This window comes from Oncorhynchus mykiss, chromosome 5, assembly GCF_057628025.1.
Source record: "Oncorhynchus mykiss isolate SJ-2025 chromosome 5, ASM5762802v1, whole genome shotgun sequence".
NCBI classification, from domain to species: domain Eukaryota; kingdom Metazoa; phylum Chordata; class Actinopteri; order Salmoniformes; family Salmonidae; genus Oncorhynchus; species Oncorhynchus mykiss.
In genome coordinates this window covers 76,751,127-76,770,545 of record NC_143026.1, presented here as the reverse complement: position 1 = coordinate 76,770,545, position 19,419 = coordinate 76,751,127, and the positions used below count along the sequence as shown (strand labels likewise).

The following is a 19,419-nucleotide window of genomic DNA, read 5'->3' as shown; positions in this document are numbered from 1 at the left end:
CATTAACATCACATATTTCTATTGTTGTTTTTTAAATACAGTACCAGTCTAACTATTTTTGAGTACCAATCTACCAACCAAGCAAGATCTCAATTTCAGTCATATCAGCTTGGCAAGTATTGATATTAATTTGCCTGATTATATTACTCGTTAGATAATTTTGAAGTGGTGGATTGTAACTGTAGATTAACATTGCATCCGTACAAATGAATAAATATTAAGTAATTGTTCTATCTGTTGGGTGTCATGACTTGCGTTTCTATCCTTGTCAAATCCACTCCAGAAAGCCATTTGCCAGACCATACTATCAGTATCAGCTAGTTGTTTAGCATCAGTCCCCTGCTGTGTCTGATCGCCTCTCTGTTCCCTTCTCAGACGGATATTGACAGGACATGTCAGATGCCTTGTATGATAAACTACTGCAACTGGAAGACAAAGTGCACAGGAAACTGAAGTAGGAATAGAAGGGTATGAGAGCAACTCCACAGTAGCCTGAATGAAGGAACACTGGACAAGAGAGAACTCCTATCTAATGGACAGACACTCCTATCATGTGCTGCAGATGACTGAGGCGATAAAAAAACGAATCTGATTGACACTATGTCATTGATGGAAGTGATGAATACTGTTTGCCTTATTTTTCTACATTGGGAGGCCTCAAAGACAATGAGTGCTGGTATTATGTTCTAATTTGATTGCCACCATGTCACTCATTGCTGCTGCTACTAATGTATTGTATTTGTATTGCATGTATTGTCACAAACACATTTTAAAGTATGTGTATTATTTAATGTATCAAATAATGTAATAACATTCCAATAAACCATATGACTTTTATTAATGATGTCTGCCCCACTGATGCCCTGAATGACTTTGTGGATTCAAAGTGGTAGACCTACGCTAACTGTATTGATTTTGTTCATTTTAACCAGCATATAGGGCCTACTACTGTAAAAGCATGATCCACTTCACATAATTGTTTCTCTGGCTTGCTTGTTTTTTTAGTGCTGTGATAACAATCAATAAAAAGGTTTCACCAGACATTGAAATAAAAGCAAATATGCACATAGCTTACTCACAACATAGGCTACACAAAAACAGAAATATTCACATGACGTGGCATCACTGTCTAAATAAATGCAAAGTGTCAATCAATCCAAATTGCGCCACGATTGACTGTTGTCTCCACATGCAAATCCTGTGCGGTCCATTGTTAGGAGGCTGTCAGCAGTAGGTCTACTATCCCCCATAAAGTTCACATATGTGGTCTGTGTGAGCCAGTCCCCTGTCCTCTGTGGTGTCCCGCCGGGGTGCGCACATGTGTGGTAGTGTATCTGCTCCGGGGGTGGCTGGGCGCACACCCAGCAGCTGTCGTCCTCTGTCGGAGCCTCTGTCAGCATCTCCTCCTCGACACCGCTGAGTTTTGGGTTGCAGAATGCCCAAACCATGCCGCAGAAATACACGAAAAACGACCCCATGACGAAGACCATGAGAGCGTAAGATTCGATCATCGCCTTCGTAACTGCAGATGTCATTGTTCATGTGAATCGTGTTGTGCGTAATTAATGTGCATACACTTTCCACCAAACAAACACTTCTCTCTCTCACCAGCAACAATAGGCTGAAGCAAGCAGATAAATCGCCGCTATAAAATGATATAGAGAGCTATAGAAATCCAGACAAACATTGATATCCCGCCAGAAATGACTTGGAGAGGTAGTAAATGGCTTTGATCCAGCCTCGGAGGAGCATTCCCTCTGCGCAGTCTGATGTGATGTCCTGGCAGCTCAATGACAAAGACAGTCACTACTGTCCCGTCTGTAGAGCGGTGGAGATCATGAGCAATTGCTATCAGGGCTCAAAACCATGATTCATCATATTCTTATTTCAGAGAGGACAGCATCCTGGGATAGGTCAAACCTTTAACAGAACCAGTCATGGCTAGGGTGGGCGCTAGGCAGACAGGAAAAATGGGATGTAAAATGGAGCTTCCCTCTCTGGAACGAACCCCTTTCATCTGTGGTGTCAAATATGTACCATTTCTCAGAGTCTGGTTGATTCCTGCACTATAGACATGGCTAGACTATGTCTCTCAATGTACATAATAATGTTGACAGACAATCAGGTACGAGTTATGAGGTTATCACTATATAAATGAGTCATCTCACAGTGTTTGTCATTATACCCTGTTGAAGACAGCTTGTCTGTAGAAACGTTGTACATAATTATTTCTCACCTTAATTTTTTAGGAGTTATCAGGTTATCAGCCTTATGCACTCCTAGCAGGAAAAATACACCTATTTAGGTCTGCGTCCATATTAACCAAGTGTCTTAGAGTAGGAGTGGTGATTTAGGATAAATGTTGCCTTTTATAATGAAGCAGATTATTATGGACATGACCTGATCCTAGATCAGCACTCTGAGACACTTGATAAATATAGGCCCAAATCTCAGCACTTCAGAGGCCACTCCACACAAATAAAATGTTTATACCCTCCATAGGCTACAAATAGTAATTCGAACCCTGATTAATCCTCTTTGTAATAAGATAGAGACATAATAAGACACAAATCTGTTAGGCAGTGGCTGGCTGGCTCTTCTCCTCTGACTCCTCTATTGCTGCCATCTGCTGCCCTTAAATGATCTTTCCAGACCTTTCCTGTTTGACCATGACTCCTGGTTCTCTTTTAGCTAGCAGCATCCCATCTAAAGGAGTCCGTATACCAGCTGACCCTCACACTTTCTGTGTCACTCACATTAAGTTGCTGATCAGTATTCCTACCCATATCCAATGAAATTATCAATAGCCCCTAGGGCCTATAAATCAAATCAAAGTGTATTGGTCATATACACATGGTTAGCAGATCTTATTGCAAGTTTAGCGAACCAGCATATACTGATACTTAAAAGATCGCAAAATATTGACTGTTCTGAGTTGTGCATAGATGTCTCAGGTCACTACCAGAACAGTGTTTTAGATTTGTAAGTCAGACTTGGTCAGGCCTAGGCCTAATTGACATTGCAAAGAACTGTGGAGGCATTCTATGGAGCAACAATGTTGCAAAATGTTTGAGAATGAATATGGCTATTAGGTGTGTGTGTGTGTGTGTGTGTGTGTGTGTGTGTGTGTGTGTGTGTGTGTGTGTGTGTGTGTGTGTGTGTGTGTGTGTGTGTGTGTGTAAATACAGTGGATTTAGAGTATAGAAAGGGTGGGGAAGATCTCCCATACAAGCCTCATACAAAGTAAATGCTTGAATGCAAATTGAAAACTACAACAGACAGCATGAGCATTCATGTTTGTCAACTGGAGAAAAACTAAATGATTAACTCGTCCCTCGTTGTGGGTATGGTAGTTTATTTGAGGGAGCCGCCCCTTATGTTTTTCCGACACTCTCCCTCATCAAAGAACTACACGCCCCACCCGGCGCCAAAGTTTTTGTCCCGGATGTCTATCACGCCGGAAGAGAAGAAGGTTCTTTCCCCAGCCATCTTGTGGCAACATCTAGCGAAGTGTTCGCACCAAGCCTCGTAGAATCGGAGGAAAATCCTGCTGAAGGGGCGCCATCATGCCCGGACATATGCAAGAAGGTTTCGGCTGCGCCATAGCTAACCGATTCGACCAACTATTTGACGACGAGTCGGACCCGTTCGAGCTGTTGAAGGAGGCGGAGAACAAGAAGAAGGAGGCTCCTGTCCCTGGTGCCGCTAAGACCGCGGCGCAAGCTGCCAAGCTCCAGAAAAAGGAGTCCCAGAAAGACAGGAAGGTCGTCCCTGCAGATAAGAAAGATGAGCCTCTGGCACCGGTGACTCTGAAGAAAGATGGTAAGACTGTTTCCCGCAATAGTTGTCCTCTTGATCTGCAAAATCGCAGTTCGCCCTGGATAGTTAAGTATTAACTTTAAGTTAGCTAGCTAACTTAGCTAGCAATGCTTTCAAAGCCTCCATGAGGTCGACATGATTCCCTTTGTCAACTAAAGTTGAAACGCTTATCACAGTCGTTGCACAAAAAAGTCACGACAGTGTAACTAGGTGTGGTACATTATTGTGCCCCCTGAAAACGAACTTGCAGGCGAACTTGTTTTGCTGCCAATATTAAAACGCCTCTGGCCTTGTTTAGCCAGGATTGTTAGCCGCAAGTTAATTAGCCAACGTTAGCTAGCCAAAGTCATTTGCTAGCTTGCTACCAACTACCTGTTGACCAGTGTTTGATTTGTGCATACTTGTTAAATGCACGATTGGCGAATACATTTTTTTTGCAACATAAATTGTTTACCTAGCTAACGGTGTATTCACACCGGGGTGTAAGCCAACTTTCACATGTGAAGCAATCGTGCTAGGTTAAAATTGAGGATTGTTTTCTAACTAGTTAACCTACGAATTGGCTAGCTAGGTAGCTCACTAGTCTTTCGCTACCTGGTTGCATTAACCCGTGTCGTGACCAACCTCGTGGCCCAGGTTTGGACTGTGCAACAGCGGCAGTCACCTAACTGTCACTCGGTAAGTGGCGCACATTGTTCTCGACAAGGCAGGGAATGATGTCATCTTGCGTAGCGCGGTTGTGAATGTGAATATGGGCGTTTTGTGTTAGTGTCAAATAAAGAAGCTTCACGAGTATGCTTTTTCTGCTATTCGGTAAACGAACAAGGTTAGAGAAGGCGATATATATTGACCAAACAATTAAATTGTCGTTTACGTCTGCGTGAGTAAACTAGTGTTACTCGCCTATACATTGTCATGGTTAGTGTAAAATAGGAGGCCCCTGTATTTTGTTAGCAGCCCAGTTACGGCAGTCAAAAGTAAAAAAAAAAAATGGAACCCCAAGAGAAGAGACAGGTGCATGCACCAACGTGCGTTCAGCTGCTGGTGGTGCATGGTGTGGGAGTCTATTTTGGTCAACAGTGGGAGGGACTTGTCAGACCAGTCTCAGAGCATGTTTTCATCTGCTGTGTACTGGCATGGTGGATAATACAAAGCTCAACCTCTGTTTTATAATATTTTTTTTTATTCTCCGTATTTTAATAGTGTGCCCTTACACTCCAGTTCAGCACATCAGTCCTGCTCTCTTTTGGAGTTGGGTCTTGAGAAAAGTTCTAACTGTAGTTAGTCTCCATTAAATTCCTGTTCGAGTTATTTTAGCTAAAGAATCTTTGGAGGAAATGAGTATTGTACTTGTTTTATTGGGGGATCAATTACTAACTCTCCTCTGTCCTGTCCTACTCCAGGACCTGGTCCCAGGAGAATGGGTCCCAGACGTGAGGGTCAGGGCCCGGCTGGGGGTCCACCCCGTGAGGGCCAGGGCGAGGGCCGCCCCCCTACAGACAGACCCCCCCGGACAGACAGGCGGCCGCCACGCCGTTTCGAGAGGCCCCCCGGCGGAGAAGATAAGCCAGCCGAGGGAGGAGAGTTCTCTGTGGAGAAGTGAGTTCTGGGTAGAGCAAGGCTGTGTTCAGTTGGCACCAAACGTGGGTGTTTTGAAAAGGAGTGAAAGGAAGAGGTACTAACCCCCACAATAATACGACTCAGATCCCTGTGGGTGCAGACCTTTGTTGCAGCCTAGCAGTAACCCATCTGTTTTCACAAACTGATATTAGTCCTTAACACTAAAACCGCTGGGCCTCGAGGAGGACCCCCCTCAAGCTAATGAGCAGTAATTCTGACTGCCACATTCTAACATTGTAATTAATACATTTCATATATGCTATCAAAAAGTAATAATTTGGTTTATGCAGGTCTTAGGTAACATTAGAATACGTTTTTTTTATAACACAATATCATTTTCATTAGTTTAGTGTTTTAGGCTCTATGTAAAAACGCAACACAAATTTAAGTGTTCGATCCATTTTATTCGTAGTCTTATGTTACAACTATGAAACGGAAGGCCTATGAGTTGGGACGAGGTAACAACTTGTTTTAATAACATCTAAATCTAAATAATCAGTAGCCTAAACATACTTGTGCTTGATAAATATTGATAAATATTGAATATTGTCACAAAGCAATAATAGCATGTTAACTTTCTCAGTATGACAGCAGTCCTAAATTGTTAGCTAGCGCTTACATGGTGTCATATAAACAACAAGACGTTGCTGATATTGTTTTTTGCTTGTTGTGTAGGGTCTGCTTTCTGATGACATTTTGTTCTAAGATTGTCAGTCTTATTTTATCTAAACGGTGCTGTCCTCTCCTGTCTCAGTTTCATTTGGTGGTGGCTCGGGCACCTTCTCAGGGTGCACCGTTCAGACTTTTTTACGCTTAAGCCTCGAGGGTGTAGGTTCAGGTTGAGGCCCAGAATAATAATCATCAGAGATGTCATGATTAATTTCTTCCCTGCCGTCGGAGTCATTTTCATTCAGATTTTGTAGCAACGCTAACGCAGCATGTGCATCCATTCGTCTTGGTCCATTACGCACGCTTTCACTGTGTACTCCAAGTAGGCCAGAGTGGACTGATAAGACTGCGTGATTTGGTGGACTAATATAGGGGACATATCATTTAGAGATTATAAATAGTAGATAAATACAGTAGAATGGCCTGCCCTGTTTTTCACTGACAATTGGTGATTACATAATTATGCATTGTTCGCTTCCCTGCGCTCATCCACTCTTCTCCCAACTGGGCACAGCACCTTCAATGCTCGGGAGAAGTAGGGGCAACGGGGAAAAACCCACAAACTTAAATGACATACCCTCCTAAATCTGGTTATAACTCCAGTTATGTTTGCGATATTAAGATTCTAGCGACAGTGTGTTGTAGAACCTTTTAGGAAATGTCAAGTACGGAGGGGACATGATGGCAGAGTAATAATTTTATTTAAATTCATGGGCAGTCCAAATTACTGCTTTAGCGGTTCTAGTGATGACTGATACAAATGACAGAACCCACACTGGCCTTCTGTAAGACACTATTGTTCTCGCTTAAAAAATTTAAACTTACCAGTCGTTTATTGTAAACAAAAGTGACCCCCTTCTCTATTTGACAGGAATTTTCCCCCTCAGGCTGTCAGAGGTAACTCAAACATACCTTAATTATGGGTTCCACGCCACCACCACTACTGTTAAGTTACAAAGTCATGCCACTTTCACTGATGGTTTTTCACCTTTGCCTTGCCACTTATATTAAACTGTAACCACACAGCAGGGTGTGTATGTAAAGAGTGGCGGTAAACATATAAAACCCTGTTATGATACATTTCAAATACGCCTTTTCTGTTGTATAAAGAGTTGCTGATCTATCATGAATAGCCGGGGGGTTATATACTCACAATTCAACGGTGATTTCTCTTAAGGTAGAATCCTGCATCGGGTCGGATACCCATGGCTACCTTATCGGTGAGCCGCAAAAATATCAACTTGTGGGTGAAATGAACATTCTGTCAACACGTGGGTCGGGTCGTGGTTCAGAACAATTACATTGTCGGCTGAAAACATTTTAAATCAAGATAATACACTTCTTTTTTTTAACCCAGGAGCTTATTGGGTTGAGACAAGGCTTTCAGCCATGCAAGCTTTGAGTGTGTGTGGAGCTGGGAACTGTCCCTTATTTGTGTGGTGCCAAAAAATTCTAATTTGTCCACATGCAGGGATCATGTTCCCTCTCCTCACGTGAGAATAGGCTATATAACGTGTAAACCAATGCGGCTGTTAAGTTTGATAAGCCTACTAAGTAAATGTAGCCTATTTTTGCAACCTATAGTCGGTTCTGGGAATGGTTTAATTAGGCCTAAACTATTTGATCATCTAAACAATATTTAATCTAAAGGTATTGTTTTAGGACAGCTATTGGGTTTCATCACAGTTAAGAAGGCTAATTAGAAGGCTCTTTCAGTATTTTAAGTGACTTGTTGCATTGTGAAAATGAAAATATATTTTTCTTAATTCATGGTATGGTTTCTGTTTATCCAAATGTTGAATAGACATGCAGACAAATGAATTAATGCAGGGAAGGGGATTAAAAATAATTATGCCTACTACTCTGGAGTTTTTTTTTTGTTGTTTTTTTTTATTTCACCTTTATTTAACCAGGTAGGCTAGTTGAGAACAAGTTATCATTTGCAACTGCGACCTGGCCAAGATAAAGCATAGCAGTATGAGCAGACAACACAGAGTTACACATGGAGCACAAACAGTTAAATATATTGATGTTATATGGCGGGGTAACGGATCGGCTCACGGAACAATTCTATCCATCTATCGATCTGGGTGAGTCGGGTTGCAGAGAGAACTCTTTCCTGATATTGGGTGGGGCTCAGAATTTATGTGGCCGGGGCGGATGCTGCTCCAAAAAAACAGATCCCTGCAGGACTCTACTCTAAGGAAGGATGGAATTAAGAGTGCATTTTGAAAGTATTCAAACAGTGCCTAAGGAAAGGTAAGATCTGTATGACTATGGCATAACACTGTTTCAGTGTAGTTCACAGTATTGGTTATTTTTCACACATTGTGTTTTGGGGTCTTCATTCTAACACTTAATGTTTGTTATTTCTTCCTTTATGTACTGGGGTCTGTTCCTGAGGATGTCTGCTCTATTCGTTACATTTCTATGTACAATGTTTCACCTCACTGAATACACATCAACTGTAGCAGCCTGTTGATTGGTTGGTTTCCTTGTCTGTCCAGGCCCATTGGTGATAGGCAGATGAGAGGACGTGGAGGCAGCCGAGGCGGTATCCGTGGCGGCAGGGGCCGGGGCATGGGCAGGAGCGACGGCTTTGACGCCAGAGGAAAGCGTGAATTCGACAGACACAGCGGCAGTGATCGATCGTACGTCTTCTGTGTCATGTTGTGAATTGTGTATTATTAGTCGTATCTCATTATTAGGCCGATTTCCTACTCCGGATCTAAATGGCATGCTCAATGGAGAATCTCTATCCTAACTAGATTTTTTTTGTCCAGATTGAGGGGCAAAAAAAGAATTTTTAGGGTCATTATCCATTGAGATGAATTTGTAGTCCAGCACTAGGCTTCATCTTTGTCTGGAGAACTGGTGCATAAGAACTACTTGTTTGAAGTATAAGAACTAGTTTTTAAAAAATGTGATAAACTACGTTTTTTGCTGGAGAGACTATTGATGTGAAGCTGTGCGCTAAAGCCCATGTTGTTTCAGCAGCCAGAAAGGTGAGGAGAAACGTGGAGGAAGTGGATCTCACAACTGGGGCACCGTCAAGGATGAGATGGGGTGAGCAGCACAGCCGACCTAGCACAACACTTTTTCTCTCGACTTTCTCAAAGGCTGTCTGCAAACCAAGTGTTGTTGAGTTACCTTGTTCAGTTGTGTGTAAACTAATTTGATGTGTTGAGCCAAGACCCCTGGTCTCTATACTGTCCTGGTCACCTGTCAACATACTCAATGTATGAGAGAGAAACTTGTTATTTTTTCTCCACAGCGAGCACGACCAATCGAACGTGACCGAGGAGACCCCCGAGGGAGAGGAGCCTCGGCCTGCTGACTCTGAGAACAAGTGAGTTGAGGGCTGAGCCTTAAACCATTTCTCCCTCTTCTGCCTAGTGTGCATTCGTTCACTCCCTCTCAGGAATTTAAAAGCACGGTCTGGATGGGTTCTCCACCCTATTTCTCATATTTTCCTGCCAGTTGTGTGTTCTGACAGTTCTGTTTTCTGCTGTGTGTTGTAGGGAGAACGAGGTTGGTGAACCTAAGGAAGTGGAACCCAAGGAGATGACTCTGGATGAATGGAAGGCCCAGCAGGACAAGGAGAAAACCAAGGTGGAGTTCAACATCCGCAAGGCCAACGAGGGAGCCGACAGCCAGTGGAAGAAAGGATACGTGCTGCACAAGTCCAAGGACGTGAGTAGACTGTCAAAACCACAATACTGACTTAGCCTCCATTTTTTATTTTACATGACCTACTATGTTTTCGTCCCTCTCCAATAAAGGAGAAGAAGGCTGATGCTCTTATTGAAGCTGCGGTGGAGGCTGAGGCAGTTGCCCCTAAGGTGAGTATCACATCTGACAGAAGCGCACGCACTCTCTCTCCCCATGAAAATTAAAGGCAGAGTGTGATATTTTGGCAATTCTGGCTCTTTTTCTGTCTACCCCCCTGAACTCATAGATAGCATTTGGAAGGAAGTTGGTTGTTTTGTAAGCTATTGCTAACTAGCGTTAGCACAATGACTTGAAGTTCACAGAAACAGCTAACATGCTTGGATCTAATCATCAACTCTTATCTAAATGATATGAGCGCACATCTGCTTCACTCCGTCTGAACTGACTGCCGTCTGGCAACAAAATAACAGTTTCCCTGTAACAATAAATCTATACCACTTACAGTACAATAAAACATGTAAAAATGATTCTCGGCTCTTTATGAACTCTTGAAACAATCCAAATTTGATGATTTATTTGACACAGCAACATTATTTTAATCTGTCTTCACACCTCCAACAGTTTCTCCCAGGGTTTTGTGGGAACATCCAGCCTCAGAGAAAGCCACAGATAAGGTGTGCTTGAACCCTGTGATAGCCCACAGATGGTCATCCATCCAAACAATATCATAAATGGTGATCGAGTCATGCTGGGCCTTGGCATCTTCATTGTTAGCATTTGTTCGCTCAATTTGAAACTTTACACGCGGTGACTTTACAAGTGTATCCATGAGTTCATCCGAGTCTGGTTAAGTATAAAGAAGATTGATTGTCAAAATCTTACACTATCCCTTTAATGCAGAACTCGCCAGAACAATTGTCAGTGTGCACAGTAAGGGGCCGTTTGTTCGCTTGCTGTCGGCTAGGTGGTTTTAGGGACTACCCACCGGTGGGCAACTGAAGGCTGTCATTTTTGCCTATTTCTATATGTTGAATTGGTTTGCAACTAAGTACTTTTAAACCAGCAGACGCTTAACAATCCTATTGGTCTGTCTGTGCCATAAGATGACAATGTTGCTCAGATGTGTGTTCTGTCATTGATGATGTTCTCTTTCTTCCCTCGATCTCTCAGGCTGAGGACGATCACCACTTCCGGAAGCCGGCCAATGACATCACAGCCCAGCTGGAGATAAACTTTGGAGACCTTGGACGCCCCAGCCGTGGTCGTGGTGGGCCCCGTGGCGGCAGGGGGAGCCGAGGGCGTGGAGAGGGCAGAGGAGAGTTCCGTGGAGAGTTTCGTGAGCGTGAGCCCAGGGAGCCCCGTGAGCGTGATGGTGGAGCCCCCACCAGGCCGACCCGTGGAGGACGCACTGACAAGGTAAAGAATACTAATTACTACTAGTCTGTTACAGCTGCTGTGGAAAGGATTTGAGATTAAAAGGAATTTGGATTAAGTACAAGGTCATTTCACTGTATATGTCTGATCGATCTCATTTCCTCTTGTTTTCCCAACCCTCTAACCCTCCTCTCAGCCGAGCGGGGTGATTGTGCCCAATGTGGATGATCCAGAGGCCTTCCCGGCCCTGGCCTAAAATGGAGCGGCTGCCCCATAGGCCCCCAGGAGCCCTTAGCAGTCCCCCCAAGCAGACCCCTAGGCCACTCTACAAGGCTCGCATGTTTCTGAATCCTTCAGCAAAAATGGTATGATGGAGATGACCGTCATCGCTCATGACACTCGCATCTGAGGACTGAATTTTACCCATTTTGGAAAAAAGGGGGGGGGAATACGGAAAAGAAAAAAAACAAAGAAAAAAGAAAAGGACTTGTTGCTACTTCCGGAGGTTTTGTACTTAGAAACAAGGTAGCAGGGACGTTTTCATACGGTATTTTTTTCAGAGATTATGCGTTCTTCATGAATAGTTTTTTTGTATTGCTGCTTGAAAATATGCATTTCCAAATATAAGGTATGAGAAGAGTTATCATTTTAGCTTGTGGTGTCCCATAGCTGTGGAGGGATGGAACCCAAGCCAACTAGCTCTTACCATACTGGGTATTTCTGAAGAAGTTTCTGCATCATCACTCAGTGAGATTTTAAGGGCTGCTTTAGTTCTGGGGTTTTATGTATTATATATTTTTTTTAAAGTAAGGCCTAGACCTCTGATGTAGGCCTGTAAAAGTACACTTTTTTTTCATGGTAAGAGCTCTTTTTCATGGTAAGAGATTGTATTTCTGATGGTGCAGATAAGGACATGCCTTGATCGTTGATCTAGTGATTGTACCTACACCCAAATTGTTAGAGTAGAGCCTAATTCACTTATGTATTAAAAGGTATTTTGTATAGAAAAGTTTCCAAATGACTCAATAGATCACTTGCAGGGGGAAGGAATACTTCAATTATTTAAAATGTATCACTGACATTGGATCGTGTGACTCCTAAAAGTGAACATTGTACTGTTTCAGTACAATGTACACCCTCTTGGGCTGTGTCTCAATGGTGTACCATGGCTTCCTCTCTTTGTTTCCTCTATACTGATCTGGAAACACAGTTAACATATTAGTTCAGGTCCAAGTAAAGAAGAGGAAGCCAATTTTAGACTAGTGAGCTGTATCGATAGGTCCCATTGTACTGTTTAATTTACACACTCTTGGGCTGTGTCTCAATGGTGTACAGTGGCTTCCTCTCCTTGTTTCCTCTATACTGATCTGGAAACACACCTGAACATATTAGTTCAGGTCCAAGGAAAGAAGAGGAAGCCAATTTTAGACTATTGAGCTGTGGCCTTGGTCATTTGGAAGCCTTCAGGCCTTGCACTGTTTAAACACTCCACTCCAGGGCAGTGTTCAGCAGGGCACCGTGTCATGCAATGTTAAAAATATAAATATACTTAATTAGAACAGATGTGCTCTTCTGAAATGTAGAGTAAGGAGTCATGTCAGCTCTACTTGTGGCATTTCTATCTGCAACACTGTACATCGCACCCTGCTGAACGGGACCCAGTATACTGATACAATTGTGAACCTGCTCCTGCAGTATTTCCTGTGGTAGTTGAATATCCTCCATTTTGATTTTACCTCTGGTTCCCTACTGCGGCACTACTGCGTAATTGCTCTGAAAGAAATACAGTTGTGTGTGTGGATCAGCAAAGTGCTCTACAGATCTGTGTGAACTCTAACCCTGCTATTATAGACCTCTGTCGGTAAATAAAGAAGGTCGATTCATTTTTGCGTTGTTGACTTAAATTCCGACACATGTATCGATACAGAATCACACACAAGAAGCTAGTTTGTGAGTTGGTTGCTTGCCACCGACATGGTGAAATCTGAAAATGTATGTCCCACTGCTGTGTTATGGTAGTTTGGCTGATACAAAATGAAGTCCTAAAACCTAACTGGAAGTCCTGACTCACTGTGTACCACGTGGGTTGCGTCAGCCAGGCTAGTTTAATGGTGCACTGGTTCCTGAGTATAGTGGAATTAAGAAATTAAACATGGGGCCGATTCACTTAATTCTGATAGCAGAGGTTTTAGCTCCCTAACCGTGTAATTTGGCTGTATGAATTGAAAGCTAAGATGTTTCTTTTCCAGATCTACAGTACCGGGACAGCAGGTAGCCTAGTGGTTAGTGTTGAGGCCAGTAACTGAAAGGTTGCTAGATCGAATCCCCCAACTGACAAGATACAAATCTGTTGTTCTGCCACTGTACAAGGCAGTTAACCCACTGTTCCTAGGCCATCATTGTAAATAAGAATGTTATTAACTGACTTGCCTAGTTAAGCAATGGTTACATAAAAATACCAGTCCAATTTTGGTCACACCTACTCATTTAAGGGTCTATTTTCTACATTTTAGAATAATTTTGAAGACTTCAACAATAAAATAACACATGGATTAATTTAGTACCCAAAAAAGTGTTCGAGTAAATATATTTGAGATTCATCAATAGCCACCCTTTGCCTTGATGACAGCTTTGCACACTCTTGGCATTCTCTCAACCAGCTTCACCTGAAATTATTTTCCAACAGCCTGGAAGGAGATCCCACTGAGCACTATGCTGAGCACTTGTTGGCTGCTTTTCCTTCATTCTGCGGTCCAACTCATCCCAAACCATCTCATTTGGGTTGAAGTCAGGTGATTGTGGAGGCCAGGTCATCTGACGTGCACTCACTGTTAAAATAGTCCTTATACAGCCTGTAGGTGTGTTGGGTCATTGTCCTGTTGATAAACAAGTGATTGTCCCTCTTAAGTGCAAACCAGATGGGATGGCGTATCGCTGTGGTAGCCATGCTGATTAAGTGTGCCTTGAATTCTAAATCACTGAATGTCACCAGCAAAGCACCCCATCACCTCCATGCTTCACGGTGGGAACCACGAATGTGGAGATCATCCGTTCATCTACTCTGCATCTCACAAAGACATGGTGGTTAGAACCAAAAATCTCAAATTTGGACTCATCAGACCAAAGGACAGATTTCTACCGGTCTAATGTACATTGCTTGTGTTTCTTGGCCCACGCGAGTCTCTTATTGGTGTCTTTTGGTAGTGGTTTCTTCGCAGTAATTCGACCATGAAGGCCTCATTCACGCAGTCTCATCTGAACAGTTGATGTTGAGATTTGTCTGTTACTTGAACTGTGAAGCATTTATTTGGGCTGCAATGTGAGGTGCTGATTTCCGAGGCTTATAACTAATGAACTTCTCCTCTGCAGTAGAGGTAACCACCTGGGTCTTCCTTTCCTTTGGCGGTCCTCATGAGGGACTGTTTCATCATAGGGCTTGAAGGTTTTGTGACTGCATTGAAGAAACAAATTGCTTATTTGAGCTGTTCTTGCCATAATATGGACTTGGTCTTTTACCAAATGGGCCTACCTTCTGAATACCACCCCTACCTTGTCACAACACAACTGACTGGCTCAAACACATTACGAAATTCCACAGTTTAACAAGGCACACTTGTTAATTGAAATGCATTCCACCTTATTAAGCTGGTTGAGATAATGCAAAGCTGTCATGAAGGCAAAGGGTGGCTACTTTGAAGAATCTCAAATATAAAATCTATTTTGATTTAACATTTGGTTACTGTATGATTCCATGTTATTTCATTATTTTGATGTCTTAACTATTATTCTACAATGTAGAAAATAGTACAAATTTAGAAAAACCCTGGAATGAGTAGGTGTCCAAACTTTAGATGGGTACTGTATATATTTTTGTAGCCCTGTATGATGGGTCGCTACCGTATATGTATATTATTGATAGATATCAGACAAAAGCCTTTGTTCAAGTGGTGAATCCGTCATGAATATATTTTTTACATCAACATAGAAAGAAACAATGATAATCATATACCATAGGCCTATAGTCAAACAATGATAATCATATACCATAGGCCTATAGTCAAACAATGATAATCATATACCATAGGCCTATAGTCAAACAATGATAATCATATACCATAGGCCTATAGTCAAACAATGATAATCATATACCATAGGCCTATAGTCAAACAATGATAATCATATACCATAGGCCTATAGTCAAACAATGATAATCATATACCATAGGCCTATAGTCAAACAATGATAATCATATACCATAGGCCTATAGTCAAACAATGATAATCATATACCATAGGCCTATAGTCAAACAATGTTCTAAGTAACCTATAATAATAATAATAACAAAAACAGAAGAAAATAATACAAATGAAGTTTCCACATCGTTGCCGAACTTTCTGCTCACATTTTCTGCTCACACCATGCAATAAGCTTCCACATCGGCAAAAAAACACAGTTTCCCCTTCCTGTCCTTACTTTTATGGCTGCCACACTTCCGTATTAATGTTTTCATTTCCTTTCATCCAACAGCGCTAAGTCTTTCCATAGGCAAAATCTCATACCACTGAAATCGTTAGTGGCTTGTCCTTAATCCAATTAAATAGCATTCATGTTCTTGCTAATAAAAGTTTCCATTTTCTAAAAGAATCAGTCTAAAAGGGTTCAGAACCTTGTTTCTTGATTAATGACCAGAATCTGGTTGGGCAACCCTAGAAACCGTGTACAATGCATTCGGAAAGTATTCAGACCCCTTCACTTTTCCCACATTTTGTTACATTACAGCCTTATTCTAAAATGGATCTACATCATCAATCTACACACAATATCCCATACTGACAAAGTGAAAACAGGTTAAAATAAATGATTGCTGATTTATTCAGACCCTTTGCTATGATATTTGAAATTGAGCTCGGGTGCATCCTGTTTCCATTGATCATCCTTGATGTTTCTACAACCTGATTGGAGTCCACCTGTGGTAAATTCAATTGATTGGACATCATTTGGAAAGGCACACACCTGTTTATATGATGTCCTACAGTTGACTGACATTTACTCCTGAGGTGCTGACCTGTTGCACCCTTGACAACCACTGTGATTATTATTATTATTATTATTATTTGACCCTGCTGGTCATCTTTGAACATCTTGGCCATGTTCTGTTATAATCACCACCCGACACAGCCAGAAGAGGACTGGCCACCCCTCAGCCTGGTTCCTCTCTAGGTTTCTTCCTAGGTTCTGGCCTTTCTAGGTATTTTTTCCTAGCCACCTTGCTTCTACTCCTGCATTGCTTGCTGTTTGGGGTTTTAGGCTGGGTTTCTGTACCGCACTTTGTGCCATCAGCTGATGTAAGAAGGGCTTTATAAATAAATGTGATTGATTGACAGTGCATGTCCAAGTAAAAACCAAGCCATGAGGTGTAAGGAATTGTCCATAGAGCTCCGAAACAGGATTATGTTGAGGCACAGAACTGGGTAAGGGTACCAAAATGTTTCTGCAACATTGAAGGTCCCCAAGAACACAGTGGCCTCCATCACTCTTAAATGGAAGAAGTTTGGAACCACCAATACTTTTCCTAGAGGTGGCCGCCCAGACAAACTGAGCTATTGGGGGAGAAGGGCCTCACTCTGACAGCGCTCCAGAATATCCTCTGTGAAGATGGGAAAATCTTCCAGAAGGACAACCATCTCTGCAGCACTCCACCAATTAGGCCTTTATGGTAGAGTGGTTAGATGGAAGCCACTCCTCAGTAAAAGGCACATGACAGCCTGCTTGGAGTTTGCCAAAATGCACTTAAATGACTCTCAGGCTTTGAGAAACAAGATTGTCTGGCCTGATGAAACCAAGATTGAACTATTTGGCATGAATGCCAAGTCTGGAGGAAACCAAACACAGCCCATTAACTGGCCAATAACATCCCTACGGTGAAGCATGGTGGTGGCAGCATCATGGTGGTGGCAGCATCATGCTGTGGGAGGCACTGAGAGACTAGTTTGGATGAAGGGAAAGAATAACGGAGCAAAGTACAGAGAGATCCTTGATGAAAACCTCCTGAAGAGCATTCATTGGACTCATCAGACCAAAGGGCAGAGGTAGTCACCTGGAATGCATTTCAATTAACAGGTGTGCCTCGTTAAACATTCACTTGTGGAATTTCTTTCCTTAATGCCTTTGAGCCAATCAGGTATTTTGTGACAAGGTAGAGGTGGTATACAGAAGATTAGCCCTATTTGGTAAAATACCAAGTCCATATCATGGCAAGAACAGCTCAAATAAGCAAAGAGAAACAACAGTCCATCATTACTTTAAGACATGCAGGGGAGTCAATATGGAAAATTTCAAGAACTTTTAAAGTTTCTTCAAGTGCGGTCACAAATACCATCAAGCGCTATGATGAAACTGGCTCTCATGATGACCGCCACAGGAAAGGAAGACCCAGAGTTACCTCTGCTGCAGAGGATAAGTTCATTAGAGTTACCAGCCTCGGAAATCGGCACCTCAGATTGCAGCCCAAATAAATGCTTCACAGAGTTCAAGTAACAGACACATCTCAACATCAACTGTTCAGAGGAGACTACGTGAATCAGGCCTTCATGGTTGAATTGCTGCAAAGAAACCACTACTAAAGGACACCAATAAGAAGAAGAGACTTGCTTGGGTCAACAAACACGAGCAATGGACATTTAGACCGGTGGAAATCTGTCCTTTGGTCTGATGAGTAAAATTTGCGAATTTTGGTGTGCTGCCCACAGTGTAGCATAGAGGTGGGGGTGCTTTGCTGGTAACACTGTCTGTGAATTATTTAGAATTCAAGGCACACTTAACCAGCATGGCTAATATAGCATTCTGCAGCGATACGCCATCCCATCTGGTTTGCGCTTGGTGGGACTATCATTTGTTTTATAATAGGATAATGACCCAAAACACACCTCCAGGCTGTGTAAGGGCTATTTGACCAAGAAGGAGAGGGATGGAGTGCTGCATCAGATGACCTGCCCTCCACAATCACCGACCTCAACCAAATTGAGATGGTTTGGGATGAGTTGGACCGCAGAGTGAAGGGAAAGCAGCCAACAGGTGCTCCGCATATATGGGAACTCCTTCAGGACGGGTGGAAAAGCATTCCAGGTGACTACCTCATGAAGCTGGTTGAGAGAATGGCAAGCATGTTCAAAGCTGTCATCAAGGCAAAGGGTGGCAACTTTGAAAAATAAAAAATTAAAATATATTTAGAGAAGGCCTCCCGGGTGGCGCAGTGGTTAAGGGCGCAGTACTGCAGCGCCAGCTGTGCCATCAGAGTCCCTGTCGTAACCGGCCGCGACCGGGAGGTCCGTGGGGCGACGCACAATTGGCCTAGCGTCGTCCGGGTTAGGGAGGGATTGGTCGGTAGGGATCTCCTTGTCTCATCGAGCACCAGCGACTCCTGTGGCGGGCCGGGCGCAGTGCGCGCTAGCCAAGGTTGCCAGGTCCACGGTGTAGCCTCCGACACATTGGTGCGGCTAGCTTCCGAGTTGGATGCGCGCTGTGTTAAGAAGCAGTACGGCTGGTTGGGTTGTGTATCGGAGGACGCATGACATTCAGCCTTCGTCTCTCCCGAGCCCGTACGGGAGTTAGTAGCTACTACAACAATTGGATACCATGAAATTGGGGAGAAAAAAAGAGGTAAAAAAAAATATAATAATATATTTAGATTGAACCCTTTTTTGGTTACGACATGATTCCATATGACTTAGTTCATAGTTTGATGTCATCACTTTTATTTTACAAAGTAGGAAATAATAAAAAAATAAAAAGCCTTGAATGAGTGTGTCCAAACTTTTGACTGGAACTGTACAGTTGAAGCTGGAAGTTTACATACACTTAGGTTGGAGTTATTAAAACTCCACAAATTTCTTGTTGACAAACTATAGTTCTGGCAAGTAGGTCATGCACAATCTACTTTGACACAAGTAATTTTTCCAACAATTGTTTTCAGACAGATTATATCACTTATAATTCATTATCACAATTACAGTGGGGCAAAAGTTTACATACACGAAGTTGACTGCCTTTTAAACAGCTTGGAAAATTCCAGAAACTTATGTAATGGCTTTAGAAGCTAATGATTGGCTATTTGACATAATTTGAGTCAATTGGAGGTGTACCTGTGGATGTATTTCAAGGCCTACCTTCAAACTCAGTACCTTTTTGCTTGACATCGTGGGGAAATTAAAAGAAATCAGCCAATACCTTAGAAATGAAATTGTAGACCTCCACAAGTCTGGTTCA

General features: G+C 42.6%; 1 protein-coding gene across 2 annotated transcripts; it reads left to right on the top strand.

The window, feature by feature from the left end:
- The first annotated feature begins 3,450 nt into the window (after window positions 1-3,450).
- On the top strand, window positions 3,451-13,037 carry LOC110524572 (SERPINE1 mRNA-binding protein 1). Of its 2 annotated transcripts, none has more exons than XM_021604366.3 (9): window positions 3,451-3,822; window positions 5,223-5,418; window positions 8,616-8,759; window positions 9,106-9,174; window positions 9,383-9,457; window positions 9,630-9,801; window positions 9,891-9,950; window positions 10,951-11,196; window positions 11,351-13,037. In XM_021604366.3, the coding sequence occupies exons 1-9, from the start codon at window positions 3,567-3,569 to the stop codon at window positions 11,408-11,410; spliced, it is 1,278 nt and encodes a 425-aa protein (XP_021460041.1). In that variant the 5' UTR covers window positions 3,451-3,566; the 3' UTR covers window positions 11,411-13,037. The 2 variants fall into 2 exon arrangements, with proteins under 2 accessions (XP_021460041.1, XP_021460040.1); XM_021604365.3 differs by having other exon boundaries at window positions 9,103-9,174.
- Window positions 13,038-19,419: the final 6,382 nt, after the last annotated feature.

Bases quoted from the DNA above. Each gene is read 5' to 3' on its own strand.
- LOC110524572 (XM_021604365.3), top strand. From the start codon at position 3,567: ATGCCCGGACATATGCAAGAAGGTTTCGGCTGCGCCATAGCTAACCGA. The intron at 5,419-8,615 runs GTGAGTTCTGGG...TTGTCTGTCCAG, and splicing joins GGAGAGTTCTCTGTGGAGAA to GCCCATTGGTGATAGGCAGA. The intron at 9,175-9,382 runs GTGAGCAGCACA...TTTTCTCCACAG, and splicing joins ACCGTCAAGGATGAGATGGG to CGAGCACGACCAATCGAACG.